The sequence below is a fragment of the Triturus cristatus genome, chromosome 3_1 (assembly GCF_964204655.1).
Source record: "Triturus cristatus chromosome 3_1, aTriCri1.1, whole genome shotgun sequence".
Lineage (NCBI taxonomy): Eukaryota > Metazoa > Chordata > Amphibia > Caudata > Salamandridae > Triturus > Triturus cristatus.
In genome coordinates, this window is record NC_140583.1 from 942,638,499 (window position 1) to 942,654,399 (window position 15,901).

A 15,901-nucleotide genomic window follows, 5' to 3' on the forward strand; every position below is an offset into this window, starting at 1 on the left:
TCTAGAAAAAAATCAAATCAAATTGAGCAGAGGCTGCTTTTACTCCGCCTGTGCCTCAAAAACAGCTGCCATTCTCTCAAGAGCTGGTCCTCCAGTGAGTGTGTGATTCTGAGTTCAACATTTGGATGCAACTGACATGGTTCAGCTCATTCGCCGTGTACCCGCTCATCCTGATCCCTTTGTTTTTTGTTTTTTTTTGCAGAGTTTTATATAGCGCACACTTTACCCGAATCAGGTATCAGAGTGATTTACATAGCACCAGTTACATTACATGAGGACACACATTCATTTTTTTGGGTTAGGCATGGGGAGATTAAGTGATTTGCCCAGAATCACAGGATGTTCAGCGTCATTGGCGAGACTCAAACCCAGTTCCCCAGTTTCGAGGTCGACCGCCCTAGCCGTTAGGCCAACTCCTCTCCCCTGCTCTGTCAGCCCTGACAGTACACCCCTATCAGGACCTTCCTCATGGGGTTCGGTTGGTTTGGGTGTTGCTGATGAAATTACTTCTGTAATCTTGGGGCGTGTACATAATCTACTGGTTCTCAAGATCTACTTTCAGGTCCATACCCATTCCAGTCAATAAGATAATGAAGAAAAACTCATTATTTTTAAATCTAGCATAATTCAGTTGAAATGTGAAATACTGGGTGCACTGGTAAGGCAGCGGGTAATTCTTACTTGATGGCTACTTTGCTGACGATCTTGAGAATCTTAAAAGATTCAACAAACCTGGGTTGAAATTTGTTGCTACGCTTAAGACATAAGTATTTTATGGATAGGCACACTTGTTACCCAATGTTATAGGTCTTTCCTGGTCACCTGTGTATATCTGTGTAAACCTTGTATCTTTGTTTGGCCCTCGCTAATTCATTTTGAGGTGTTTCCTGAATGTGCATGACTTGTTCGTCAAATTCTATATTCATTATTCTAGGATGTAGACAATTATGCAGAATAAAATGGAAAAACCCTAGTGATTCATTAGTAGAATTGTTGTATGCAAATTCTACATTCCATAAAAAAATCTATACAATTAGATCAATCTTGTATAATGTGATGACACAGATATTGATCAAGGCACTGATTCATTCTTTCAATCTGTCCATCGGATTGGGGGTGATGATTAGCAAATAATCTAACTTTCATTTCCATAAGGTTACAAAGAGATTTCCAATTTTCACATGCAAATGAAGGAATGCCCTCTTATGAGAGTGCTGGTGCAAGGTGTGTATCAGTGCTTTTGTATTACAGGAGGGGCCGCACAAGCATCTGGCGCCCCTTCTGTAATACCAAAGTGCTCTGGTGGCGCAGAGAGCGGACATACATTCCCGTTGCACCCCAGGGGAACTCTCTGTAATACAGCCCGAGGTGTTCAGTTATGTGGCTGAGTTGATGAAGGCATTTTGGAAGGGTGCTAGTGCTTCCGGCATAGATTGAGCTGTTGAAATGAAGCCTGAATGTAATGAGGGCTTGCCTTACAATTCTTCTAGCATTCTGCGGCAGCCACTTGAAGGTCTTTTGAAGCATGTATAGGATATGGAGCCAGAAGATGCTCACTGCACATTTGTGCCATCATGTTGGGTTTGTTGTCTAGGATGATCCCAAGATTTTTTTGCATTTTTCCGTGGGTGTTGGTCCTAGGTCCAGAGGGAGTCACATGGAGAGGTATTATTTCCAAAGACAAGTCCGTCCATTTTGTTGGAGGTGAGCCTCAAGCAGTTAGTACTCATCCAATCTACTACCATGGTCATGCAGTTGAACTTGGTTCTGGTGGTGGTTGTCCTGTCTGTCAGTGAGAGGTTGAGTTAGGTTTCATCATGTAGGAGATCATGGTGATGTTTTCGGATTGGATAATATTGGTGTCTTATACACGTTGAACAGGGTGGGGCTGAAGGATGATCCGTGGGGGACTCCACAGAAGGGGTTTTTAGCCATGTTTCCATGAGGAAGGGCAGATTCGGAGGGTGGTTGTGCAGTAGGTCCCTTATCTCTGTGGCATGCTTAGTGAGCGAACAAAAGTTGAAGAGTATGCATGAGGGTGTGAAGTGTTTGGGTTGTTTGGTCTGTGTTAGGGTGAGCGGGTGGCTGATTTGTGTGAGCGAGCGGGGTGCTGGGTTCTCTTGGTGTGGGATTGTTGAGGCCAGTTTGTAGGAGAGTGCATGAGAAGTTGCAAGAGGCACATGTGAACACTTCCTCCGTATTGTGTGCTGTAGTATTTCAGAAGTGCAGTGAGCCACAATGTTGAAAAACAGCACGGAGGAGTGTGTCAGGGTATCAGTGGGTAGGGGAGAACCATGGTTTCTGGAATGGGATGCAGTACATGCACTGACAGGTGCAATGGGAGCACCTCTGGCACACCAGCAGCATGCCAACTGCATGCATTCACTGTGCATCTATGCTGAGAGCAGCACAGGTTACTGTGATGTCACTTCCTGTGCAGATGGACAATGGGAAATCCAGTGATGTCACTTCCTTTGCAGATGGGCAAGTGAGTCATCTTGTTTAGCTATTTCTTTCAAATATTTTTTGGGGGGATGCTGATGTTTAGAACCCATCAAGAAATTTAGCTCACTCCATTTTGAATACGCAAAGTGAATACATTGATATCTCTGAACATGTCCTTACTTCAATGGCATTAAGTTGGATGACTTTCCTAATTTTACCTAAAAAATGAAGAATAAATAACAATGATGTTTTGAATAAGGATATTACAACTAAATTAATATCTGCTACAGAGGATTATTTTTCTTACAACAATGATACTGATTAATTAAGAACAATGTATTCAGAAGATTTTAAAGCATGTATCAGATTTACATCAATCTTCATAATGGCTCATGAAAAAATTCTATTTCTGAATTGGAAGAAGCAAATTGCTAAATTTGAAATGTTGCTCATTCTTCCCATGATAAAAATTACAAGTTAAATTGCAACATTTTCTCCTATGATTATAACTCTATTCTGAGCAGAAGAGCCATATTTCAATTGCCTTACAATGATGCTAAATACTATTTTAATACCAATAGACCTGGGGAATTGTTAATTAACTATTTATGTATTGAAAAGGATGGGGCTCAAATTCACGCGATTTGGAAGATGGGTGATAGTCTGTTACAGTCTGAAAACCAAAGATGACAATCTACTGCACCAGAATAACTTTGGTAATCTTGTAATTTTCCACTAATTCACAAAACAATATAGAATAATTAGATCATCCCATATGTTTAAAAAAATAAATACTACTATTATTCCTCTCAATGCTTGTATTATGCCTACTCAAACATACTTTTAAAAATCCATTGACATCAACTTTTCTCCTGTAAAACTCTATAAAATAACAACAAAATAACAATATAATTAATACAACAATAGTAAAATATATTTTTTTCAATTTACATTACCTGATTTCCACCCATTCCATGGCAGTTGAATATTCCAACTTTCTCATTTTCTTTACGGCCCATGTTATCTAAGCATTGGTTTGTTTCCACATTTCTGATCTGAAAGAACACAGTGCAAAGAAGGTTAAACACAAGATAATAGCTATTTACTTTCGATGGTTCATTTCAACATATTAATAGATAGGTTCTTAAGCAAACAAAAGTTAAAATGTTGGATAAATATTTACTAATTTTGCAAAAAACAGGGAAAAGAAATGTATTTTTGGGAAGTTGCTCTCTAATCAGCACATGTTCTTTTATTCCTCTTTTCTACTTAACCATCAGAACATTTTATTTAATTGAGATAATGTTTCTGGAACTCAAGCCTAGCTTCATTTCATTGATATTACCTACATCAACCACTCAGGCCAAACAACTGCATCATCTTCGGAAATGAAGGTTCTTGCTATCATTGGTTGTCAAAAGCTAACAATAATACTGACAAATATTGTGCTATATGGAATTGAATGATCAGAGAAAACCATCTGATTTTGGAGGAAGTGCTAAATCTGGAAAGGCATCATTGGCAGAAATGATACTCTCCATAGGACAGAGGAGGTTCCTTGATGTGCACTGAAATTAGCGCAAGTCTAAATAAGGTCTTATAGAACAGCAGTTCTAAGCTAGTTTTTTTGCAATGTACCTGCTATTGACCACTCATGGTTAATTTTAATAAGATATAAATGCAGATTGTTTGGATAATGAGCATGGTTTACACATAAAACATAAAGAGGAAAGATGCCAAATTCTGTTAATTTCAAATGTGCATGTTACTCTATGCCAAATGTTTAGAGGGTAGGAATGTGTGCAAATGAAGATTTATAAATGCACCCTGCTTATTTCCACCTGCAATTTGAATGTGTGTTTCTATCCAGAATTCTATTCTCCCATCTAATTTTACTGTAGGTGTGGAAATGACTCAATTTATTGGTGTAGATTAATGTATCGATTCACAAAACTTGAACATTCACATACATGAATTAGTTACACGTAATAGTGTGTCAGTGTGGAAAATTAATATATGTGAAAGACAAGCAAGGTTTCTGAAGACAAACAATGTTGTGAGTTTGTGGGCATTCATAAACTTTTTTATGGTTGGCTCATTCCCACTCTGTCAAGACCTTCTAGGGTGGGAGAAATCTATTTTCGGGCAGGATGTGTAAAAATGCTTCATTTGTTTTAGAAACTGGGTTGTTGGTTGAGTGGGGTGGTAACTCTACTCAAACAACACCACAATGTCTGTCTGAGTGTCCCACAAAAGTCACAAAACTAACCTGTGCTTAACCCTCTGGTAATTTTTACCAAAGCAGTTAGGCTTAACGTAGAAGCAAAGCGTATAGTATTTATGCAGCAAACAGTAATAAAGTGACAGCAGAACATAAGAAAAATCCCACACCAATTTAGAAAATGTATTAAATTATATGACAGCAACATGACAAAAATCCAATTAATAGAAGTGCAATTATGAATTTTTAAAGTTTAAGGTAAAAACTAGGACCTAAAAGATCAAAGCACCAACCGTGAACAACTAGTCATGTAAGACCGGGTCAAGGTCTAAAAATAAGGCCGACCGTGATGGAGCTCCAGTCGGGCAAAAATAGGGGATTGGAATGGATCTGGTTGGCACTTACCTTTGGACTTAGAACAAATTCTAAAGAAAATGTTCTGAGAAGGTAAAGTTTAGAGGGGCAAAGCTGCAGACAGGGTCTGAGAAGGCAACGCTGTCACCGGGGAGCTGGTAGACAAAGTTGCAGTGAAGATTTTTTCCTTATGGACTGATTATGAATTTGGCAGTGTTGCCACCTTGCCAGTGCCCCTCTGCAACACCGCCAAACCCGTAGACAGCCCACCTGCCTTATTCTGACTAAAATACAGGTCCGGCGGTCCTACGGTGGTGCCTTTCTACGGCTCATAGGAGAGCCTTAGAAAGGCACCTATGTGGAAGCTCTGCAGCCCATTCCTACATGGACAGAAATGCACAATGTTGTTGAGACAACAGCCAGGCCCCCCTTAGTTTCCTCACCGCCACGCTTTTCATGTTGGGCTCACTGCCAGGAAAAGGGTTGCAGTGAGGAAACTTGTAATGTGCTTGGTGGTGCCGAAATTACACTGCCAGCTTAATACAGACTTATATTTCTGTGCCACTGCCATGGGATCAGGGATCTCCAGAGGTTGCGGCAGTGCTGTGATGGTCCCACGGGTGTAGTTGTAATACAGCTGGTAAACCACTGGTCTGTCCGTCCAAGGACTGCCACAACAAGTTTGGCGCTGCCAAATTTGTAAGTTGGCCCATAGTCACTTTTTTGAAAGCCAAAAAGCTCCAGCAGGATGAGGCAAGGGCTGTAGTTGACAAGAGTTCAATGAGGCCGAATACCTTTTTGGCAAAGGGGGTCTGAACAGGATTTGCTGCTTTGGAGGAGACTGTAGCAGGAACTGCCGTTAAGTCAGGCCAACTGGTGATGCACCTTGGGCGGATAGACAAGTAGGTCACAAACTCCTCTTGGTTCTCAGAGCAGTTTTTAGACAAAAAAATGATTTGTGCTAAGTTTTGGATTTTAGGCATCTGGGCACATTTAACACCAACACCAGGAGTCCAGGTTTGGAGGGGCACCTTTTTTGGGGTTTGGATCAGCTTGGTCCAGGTGTAGGTTCGAGATGGTTGGAGCCTATCCTGTTCCTTAGACTCTGATCAGAAGACAAGCTAACTAGTCCTTGCAGTCACTCTGGTAGTCCTGGGTTCAGCAGTAGAACAGGGCTCAAGCAACCGTGCAGGCCTCTGACTGTTCAAGGCAGCATAGTAGTCCTTCCAGCTGAAGAAAGGCAGTCTTCTGTAACACACAGTAGGCCACTGCAGCAGACAGTCCAGAAAGTGAACCGAAGAGTGGATCTGAGAGTCCTATTTTTGTACTTGGTGTCCCCTTTGAAGTTGACGTTTCCTGCTTCCCTAGCCCTGGATCCAAGCTGGAAGCATGAACAATGCAGGGGTGACAAGTCCTTTGTGTGAAGACAGAGCGCATCCTATTCAGTTGCAAGTAGGGCTGTACTGAGCTCTGTTCCCACATCCGGCCAATTGATGGACCATCTAGGCAAACCTAAGCCAATTACACAATTTTTAAAGGAGAGAGCACACACGCTTTACCACTTGTTAGCAGTGGTAAAGATCAAAGAGTCCAAAAGCAAAAAAAAATAACAATTCATCAACAGAGAAGTGTGAAGGCGACACCTTTGGGGGACGAAGACCCTAAGGCTAACAGGTCTAGCACTAGGTAAATTCTTGCACATGTATTTACTCCTGGATAGATGCAGACATTCCAGCTTTCCAGAAGTACTAGTGGGTCATTTTGAGATTTGTTTGTACTAATCTAGTAAAACGTCTTGGAGCATAGGTATTAAACTACTGGAAAAGAGTTTTGGCAATTTAGACCAATTGTATGTACTTCTACATCATTTGTGTGTGGTAGTTACTGAGATATCTACCAGAGTTCTACCGAAAATTGATGCTGGTCACCATCTACTGTTTTTTACCCCTGGAAAATATATAAACAGATTGTGAAACATTAAGATGAAAAAGTGGTTCCATTTATAGGATAAAATAGAGCAATGTTATCCAGAACAATTTGCCACTGGACTGTAAATACCTCTTTCTTTACATGATTGTCAAACATGCTAAAGGCTCTGTTAGCAACCTATGTTTTCAAATGTTACTAGCAGAGTACTTCATAAACCTTTCACATAGTGCAACTTCTGTGTCTACTTCCTCAGATGTAGTCCATGTTTTTTTACCTTAGTCATGATCAGTAGATGACCTTGGTGCAAATAATGCTTTCAGTCCACTTTGTAATTACAAATCTCACCACTTCAGTTAGCCTACCAACAGCCCAGTTTTTGGACTCTTTTTGAGGATGCTTCCAAGGTGCCCCACATGCATTTAGTTCCAATTCCTTACTCAGAATGTCAGAGATGAGTGTAAAGATGTTTTACATGCAATATTTGGAGCTCCATGACACCCAACACGAAACAAGGCTAACTTTCAAGAATGTGCACTTTCCCACCTTAAACCCTGTGCTAATCTCTTCTGTTTGATTATGAGTTTTCAGTCAGATATTTTAGGAAGAAAATTCAAGCTACTTCAGTTTCAGTTTCCTTTTTCACCTACTCAAGTCAGCAGGCAGACCAGGAGTTAAATCTCTATTGCGTTTCACTGATTGAATGAGTTTAAATACGTTTAAGTACATTTCAGCCCTAGTTTCAAACTTAATGATGCATGTTTTCACAGGTACCTAATGGAGTATTCCACATACTTTTCTCCAAGATAAACTGCTTTTTCTACTTCTTGAAAAGTCAGACTTGTATACCGCTGTCATGTTCAGTGGGAAAGTAAGGTGCAAAATGAGCTTTTAGTCCAGTTTCTAAAGATTGATCTCACCCCTTTGGTATTCCTACCACCACCCTACATTCAGGCTTCATTCATTCAGGCTTTCCCACCTTACTGAAATAGAATTCCACAAAATGTTCCATAGGTTAAACTGCTCTTTCTACTTCTTGAGATGTAGTGCTTGTTTACCAGTATTATGTGCCCAGGTTAGGCCCATGTAGCGAAGTAGGTCATTTTTTACATTGTCCTATTTTTAACAATAACATTTAGGCCGTGACCTTTTGCACATATTCGCGTGCACAAGAATGTTTCTTTACACATCTAGCTTCGCACAACATTATCATGATGCCTCGAACATCACATACAAGGCCCTTTTATGCACTATGTACAAATGAGTTTCTATCTTCATCTCCGGGGCGACAGGGCTATCAACATATCCATAACATCGCTAATCTATATGCACATTGCAAGGCTGCTTTCTATTTTAAATAAAGAGCATTCCAAAAGATTAGCAGAGGAGGCACTTCAGCTGACACCGAGGGACCCTGCATGCTGAGACTACACCATGCAGCGGTCTGACATCTCAGGGAGGGGGTGCCCAGTTTGTGATCAAGATTGGGTCTTACATTCTCTCCCACTGGGTAATGGGGTTGGATCATCCGTTGGGGGGATTCTTGGCTTCATACCTATAAACACTCTAGGTACACTCAGAGTAGGATTTGCTTAGTTGTAGTACACCTGATTACTGATTTGTTTATATGTCTGCTTTATTTATATGCCTGCATATGTACCCTATTTTAGCACGATGGTAGAACTATCGCTACTATTTATGCTTGTAGTGCTTGTAATCACTTTCACCTGTTTCTATCTACTGATTATCGCAGAACATGTATTATATACAAGAATAACACTGGATCAATAAATATAATGAAAACGTCCAACTGTGTATTCTCTGTATATTTCTCTGAGCACAAGTAAGCACGAGTGATTGAGCAAAAGGTTCTGATCTGTTTCCACAATCCCTGAGGGGTCAGGGTTTTCATGTTCAGTGGTTGCCAGAAACAATTTGCTCCCTGGTAAGGGTGGGGGGGCTTATAGTGGCAAAGGGAGCTAGCTGGTGTCTATGCCAACATATCCAGCAGAGGTGTCCGGAATTAGTCTAGGCACCTCACCTAAAGTTTATGTTGTCCAACAAACGTGAAGGTCCTACAGATTAGTGGGAACTACCAGACATGGAGCTGCCCACGTTGGTTGGGTTCTTTTTTAATGATCTATCTGAGTAGGTAATTTGTGCTTTTCTCAGAGACTCCTACTCACCTCCATGTATTGGCTGTAGGTAATTCAAGCTTGTAGGATAACAACTTTTCCCACATTTTGATAACCCTATCTCCATAAATTAATTTACAAAAAATCGTGTATTTTCACGCAATGTCTGTAAATGGAGTAGCCGGTGCAGAAGACGTAGTTGCTCTAAATATTACAGAAAATTGCAGGCATGCAGTTACTAGAAACGTATTACATTACGGCCTCCCGGCAATGGGTGGGAATGTACCTTCATGGTTGAGGCAGACAAAGCATGTATTTTATTCTGGCTGAGGATGCACGCACAGAATTGTTTCACACACTTACATTGGATGAAACACCAGAGGAATACTTTCCATATGTGGACATGGAAATTCTGTTAACTTACTAAGAACACATAAATTGGTTTAAGTCCCCCTCCCCCATACTGTAGAAAATGTGAGACTTGATCCGCTCAGTAAAGAAGGAGCGAATTGGTCGGTCTTACCTGCTTATACACCACATCCTAATCTTGCTAATTTAGGTGCAGCAGAAACAACAACACTATATGAAGATCTAGGAAATATTTACAGAAATCTCACACAGTTCATTAAGCGGACATTGATAGTTAACCCTGCGCAGACTGCTCAGGCTGCACAACCACAATTGACTACCATGGGTATCAGCCCTCAAAGTCTGAATGCCGTAATGGGAAAGATTCCCATCAGTTGGGAGCAAATTCCGTTCTGGAAAGCACAGAAAATAATTCAGCTTGAAACGGTTCCCCCATATGGGCCCCTGGAAAAACACAGAATAGTAACAATTTGTTTGACAATGGGGATGACTCCCCAGTGGAAGATTGTGCCACTTGGGGTACAGTCTTCGCTGCAGTTTACACCAGAACTCATGATACCCCTTCAATAGCAGTTTTACCTGAGGTACTAAAACAAGTACAAAATGAGTAAGGGGCAGTGCCTGCCCTGGACTAGGAGATTAAACTAATGGGCAATGTTGCTGCGTTATCAGCCATTATGTTGAGTAACATAGAACAGGAAGCAGCAGCATCAGCTACACACCAATTCTTGAGGGAATTTAATCCTGCACAGCAGCAGCGAAAATTGCCTGATTATCGAAAAAACCTATGCTACGCTTGGTAGAAATAATTTGGGAGCCAGACCTGGGAAACCTCAGGTTAAGAGTAATTCTGGAAAGGATGTCTCAGAGCAAGCACCCAATTCTTCCAAGAAGAAATGGGACAATAAACAAAAGAATAAACAAAATAAGACACAATCACGGGGTGGGTCTCCTTAGCAGAAAACCACTAACAGAAAATACATTTTGAGAAACTGTGATGTTAGAAAGCCTGACAGGTATACGGATACTAATACAGGTTCCCCTCGTTCCTGTCAGAATTAATCCGATACACGTTCAGGGAGAGGTGGACAGTCAGAACACAGATCGGAAGAGCGTGTGAATCCAAAAAGGATAACACCTTTCACTTCTAAACCTCAATTCAAATAGAAGAGGGTAGCAGGGATCAAAATAAGACATGTCCAGGCTACGAAGGACTCTGCTTTTATATGGGGAATGAGGAAGATAGGGGGATTACCATCCAGCAAAGACTCCAGGTTTGGACGAGAGATACAATGAAGAAAAAAGAGGGTAACCTGGCAGTCAGTTTATGTACCGCTATTTATTTAGGCGGATAAAAGTTTAGATTATTCAGTTCTTCAGCTTTAAGTGACATAATCGCATTTTTTATCATATTAGACACATTTGTGAAAACATTTTGTTAATGTCTGAGTTGAATACACTCTCACAACACAGAGGCTGTCATACACGTAACATGAAAGCAAAATAAAGCAGAAGTGATGTAATCAATAAACAATCATAAATAATATACAAAACTTATCAACACTGTGAAAGAATTACACCAACATTTTCCAAAAGTTAGCCAGCAGAAAACAAGTTTGAATACAACGCAGTTCTAAAGGGCCTTATAGCTTGGCACTATTGGAGGAACTGCTGCCACACGGGATAAATACTACTTTGTGGGGTGCCATCATACTAAGAAAACTCTCACCAGAGGTTCAAAACTTTTTGAATGTCCTTTGTGGCGAAACAGGAGGTTGCCGACGTGTTTCCAATGCCGATGGACAATCACAGGATTTTCATCAGGGCTAGAACACGGTGTAACCATAAGTTGAAATAATGCACGTGTTGTGCTCACACATGGGTCAGGTGTTGAGTTTTTTCAGGACTCCTATGTCAGCAGGAGTGGACCGGAAGATGGAGAATTCTTATTCACTTGATATTCAAGTTTGTTTGGTGATTAATTCACTGTGAGGGGACTGATAGCGTGACGATTAATGGCGTGTGCACTCATTGACGCTCGGTGAGCTGTTGTTGCTTATTTCAGCAACCAAAGCCATTACTTGGTAAGCCTTTTCAGTGCCGGTATATTCAAACATCCTCCCGTCACTTGGATTAGTAAAGGAAGCGGGGAATGAGCAGTGACAATGCTGGACAGCGCAGCAAAAGTCACAATAGCTCGCAAGAACCTGATGGATTATACGGTGGTAGTAGCGATGAAAGAGCATATCACACTGGAAACTCATGTTATAAAGGATAGAGTCCCACATCATTTGTACAAAATAACACTCCAAATTGAGGGCGACATACTCAGAAATATCAAGGCTCTCTTTTAGGAAAACCTGACCTATGGTTACGATATTCTTTCGGCTGAAAATTATTGGCAACCTGAGTTCATAATGGAGTGCCCACTGGGAGAAACGGTAATTTTACTTGCTTACTCTGACCTTCGGCAAGACTCCTAGTTAATGGCAAATTGACTAACCCTTTCAAGATCACCAGGGGTACCAGACAGGGTTGCCCACTCTCCCCGTTCCTCTTTGACCTGTACATCGAGCCTTTTGCTCAGCACCTAAGGAGACGAGTCGGGTATTACATCATTTAAGTTTGGAGCATGGGAGAGGAAGGTAGCCCTGTATGCGGATGATGTTTTGATCCTGTCATCAGATCTGGAGGCGTCCTTTCCTCAGGTCATTAGGCTGGCACAAGACTTTGGGCAGGTCTCCGGTTATGAGATGAATGCAGAGAAAACAGGTATCATGGAACGGAACCTGCCGGAGTGCCGGCACCAGACCAAGAATGATATGAAATATCTGTGAGTCAGTATTATACAGAATGTAGATAAGATCGTTGGGACTAACCTTGCAAACATCTCCAGGGAATGTCAGAAACTTATGAAGTCCTGGGCCCATCTCCCACTGACCATTTTGGGCAGGATCAATCTGATCAAAATGATTATACTACCGAAAATTACACTTCTCTACAATGCCATTGCCCTATATTTTGAAAAACAGGCAATAGATACATTACACCAAGCAATCAATTCAGTTGCATAGGTGTATAGGGCCACCAGGATAGCTTGGAAAAAGCTAAGGTGCAGGAGAGAGAAAGGGGGCTTTACGCTCCCCGACCTTCAGAACTATGTCTCGGCTTTTCAATAATCACACTTGAGGATGTTGCTGAAAACACTGGAGAACTCAGAGAGGGGGGTCATGTTGTCTGCTATGTTAAAGGGGGTGGGGCTTCCACTTGAGGGGTTTCTCTTTAAATATGGTGATCAAAAGTACTTCAAGAAGATCAGGCTGAAAGCCCTTTTGGCAGTGGCCTGCACATGGGCTAGAATTAAGCAACGCACAGGCCTAAATTACTTTTCCAGCTTAGCTCCTCTGTGGGACTCTCCAGGGGCTCCAGACTGTCTGAAAGTTAGCTATACCACTCAACAGCAGGGTTTAGGGTATGGAGAGATCAGGTTCCTGACGGGTTACTTTTTCATGGGCATCTTTCAACAATAGGCTAGAGGAGGGCATGTCTAGGTTAAAGACTGGGAGAAACCACTCTTTGCTTACAAACGTGCCAGCAACTTGAAGGACCAACTAGTGTCAACACGATCTAAGAGACAGATCAAACCAACCAATATAATCCTCACTGCATGGGGTCTCCCCAAAGTAAGTAAGTACATTTTTATTTGCATAGTTAATTAAAACCATTGCAATTTATAAAAATATATATATTCAGTAAAACATTTATCAAGTACATGCATAAAACGTGTTCCTTCATAATGCTTATGTCTTAAAACCATGCCGATAAACCTTGCTAGTTTTGAACAACCAGCATAATGACTTATCAAGTTTTCCTCCTTAAATTAAAAATTGAAATTTGTCTTCAAAGATGCCTTGCACATTAGCTTATGCTTTTTCTGGCTAGGTTCTTGATATTTCCATTTCTGGCATTTTTCTTCCGCACAGTCTCAGAAATTTTACTGCTCTACAATTCAGTTGTGGATCACTAGGTGCAAAGCATGCCAACAGGGCTTGCCTCCTTGTTCGAATCCCTCGTAAATTAAACAATTGTTTCAATAATTTATTTCGTTCTTTGAGGAGTTCTTTACAGGAGCATAATAGGTGCAGCAGGTCTTCCTGTGCTGTTCCATATAGTCGGCACACAGAGCCTGCTTTATTACGTAGCCAAGGTGGAAGATGCTGAGTGCAGGGGAGCAGGCCAAATCTATATTTCATAAATGCAATTTTTATATTTTTGTTGTATCCCAGGTTGAAATAAGCTTGGGCACCCAGCTTCGTGTATGTGTTCAAAGTCATCCATCCATGGGCTCTCTTTGACAGTGCGGCCTTGTCCTCCAGCCATGATAGTAGTTTCACCGTCTTCCACACTATTTTTTTAAAGATTAGGGTGGATGTCGATGTTTCCCAAAGTTGATTTAGCCCTAATTTGTGATGTGAAGATATTTCGCAGCTGGTGATGTAGTGTGCGTTTGTAGCTCTCTCCATAGCTGTTCATTTAACATTCCTCGAGTAGTTTTTCACACTTTATCCCATGCAGTGATGAAGGCCCCTTGTCTGGCAATTGTTTCTTTCAGGACGCCAAACTCAAGTCTGATTTGAGCGGGTGAAGTATATTTCGGCAGCCCAAAAATGACCTTGTATGCGGTTGTTACTGTGGCATCAAGTATGTCCGCGTCCCTGCCTTTCTGTGCTTTGCTGCCGTAGGTAATCGTTGGTAAGAGTTTTGCATGAACCACCTCTGCCAGTGGCAGGATCGATGGGCCAGATAATTTTGAGTTTAAGGTTTTTAAAGAAGTTGCTATTATTAAACCTTTTTGTCTTAAGCTGTTCTTCTGTGCCAGGAAGTGACCGCCGGAGTCCACCTTTACGCCGAGGTATTTATACTCTATTGTGTCTTCTATTCTGGTCTCTCCCCAAAACCAGGCTGCAGTTTGTCGCCTTTTATTCCCTATTATCATTGTTCTTGTTTTTTTCCAGGTTGATCGTTAGGTCGTTTGCTTGGGAGAAGTCCCGCGTTGTATTTAGGAGATGTTGTAGCCCTACTTTTGTTTTACTAATCAGGACTATATCATCTGCATAAAGGAGGCAGGGAAGAACCGTGTCTCTTAGTTTGGGGGTGTGTGAATTACAGCCGATTAGCAGCGGGACTAAATCGGCTATGTACAGATTAAAGAGAGTGGGTGCCAAAACACAACCCTGTTTCAGACCTTTTTCCGTGGGAATGTGTCTTGACAGGAAGGTTCCATTACCCAGCTTCACCTGTAGCCATGTGTTCGTGTGCAGGTTTATGATCAAGTTGAGTAGGGGCTGAGGGAGCCCCCGATGATGTAATTTGGACCAAAGTCTGATGCGATTAACATGATCAAAGGCGGCCCTGTAGTCAATAAAGCAGAGGTATAGAGACGATTGTGTGGCTGCAGCCTTGTCCATAAGCATAGCCATGCTTAATATGTTAGTTGTTGTTCCAACTGATTTTGTGAAGCTGGTCTGTTGTAGAGGAATTGCGGATTTTTCCTTCACCAAAGCCTGAGGGTCCTCCAGTAACAAGCCCGCAAAGAATTTAGCTTTGTTGTCTAGTAGAGCCACTGAGCGATAGTTTTGAGGTTCTGACTTGTCGCCAGATTTATGGATTGGGGAAATGATTGAGCCTCTCCATGAGCTGGGTAAGATGTTTAATGTTCTGATTTCTCTGAAGAGAGGGTCCAGTGCTTCTGCCCAGAAAGTTGCCTCCTGTTTGTAAAGTACTGGTGGAATTCCGTTTGGGCCAGGAGCACCTTCTCGTCTCCCCTTTCCTATCTGCCTTTTGATGGCGTCAATTTGGGTCATTTGATGGCCAACAGTTGGAGGATATGGCCCTGATTTCCCAGCGAGATAGATTTCGTCCCAAGCCTTGAGTATCATTTGGAAGTCGGGTTCGTTTTGACAGGCTTGAAGCTTCTCGCTGTATTCAGTGCCTTGTTGAAAATGAGACCTGAGGTGTTTTACCCAGACTTCTTCTGTGATGTTTGTGGAGACGCCGTTGTGATTGTGGTAGATGAACTGGTTTATGGTACCCCAGACTCTGGTGCTATTGTTGTGTTTGACATCGGCATGTAGTTTAACCCATAGATCCTCCTCCATAGCTCTATTCACATCCCTTTTTAACTTTTTGAGGGCTGCCCTTTGTTTCCGTAATTCTTGTAAATATAATTCATCGCTGGGCTTGTGTCGAAGGTGTCTCAGTATTTGTTTAATCCTTTTTTTTGCAAGCTTAATTTCTTGCTTAGCGCTATATGATATTGGTTTAGTGCCGCTGAATCTTTGTAGGTTTGGTGGTTTAGTCTTAGTTGCATATGCCTCCATTGCTGATAGGAGGTTTCTCCATTTCTCCACTTCACCATCTCCGACCCCCGCAGCATAATGTTGCTTTGCAA

The 15,901-nt window shown here is 41.6% G+C and overlaps 1 protein-coding gene across 3 annotated transcripts in view; it reads right to left on the reverse strand.

Moving 5' to 3' along the window:
• GALNT13 (polypeptide N-acetylgalactosaminyltransferase 13) overlaps positions 1-15,901 on the reverse strand; it is a 1,132,509-nt gene that overhangs the window by 269,702 nt on the left and 846,906 nt on the right. For all 3 annotated transcript variants that reach the window (XM_085645529.1, XM_085645528.1, XM_085645527.1), the window contains exon 9: positions 3,402-3,500. In XM_085645529.1, the coding sequence (XP_085501655.1) occupies positions 3,402-3,500 (99 nt within the window). The remainder of the gene's footprint in view (positions 1-3,401; positions 3,501-15,901) is intronic.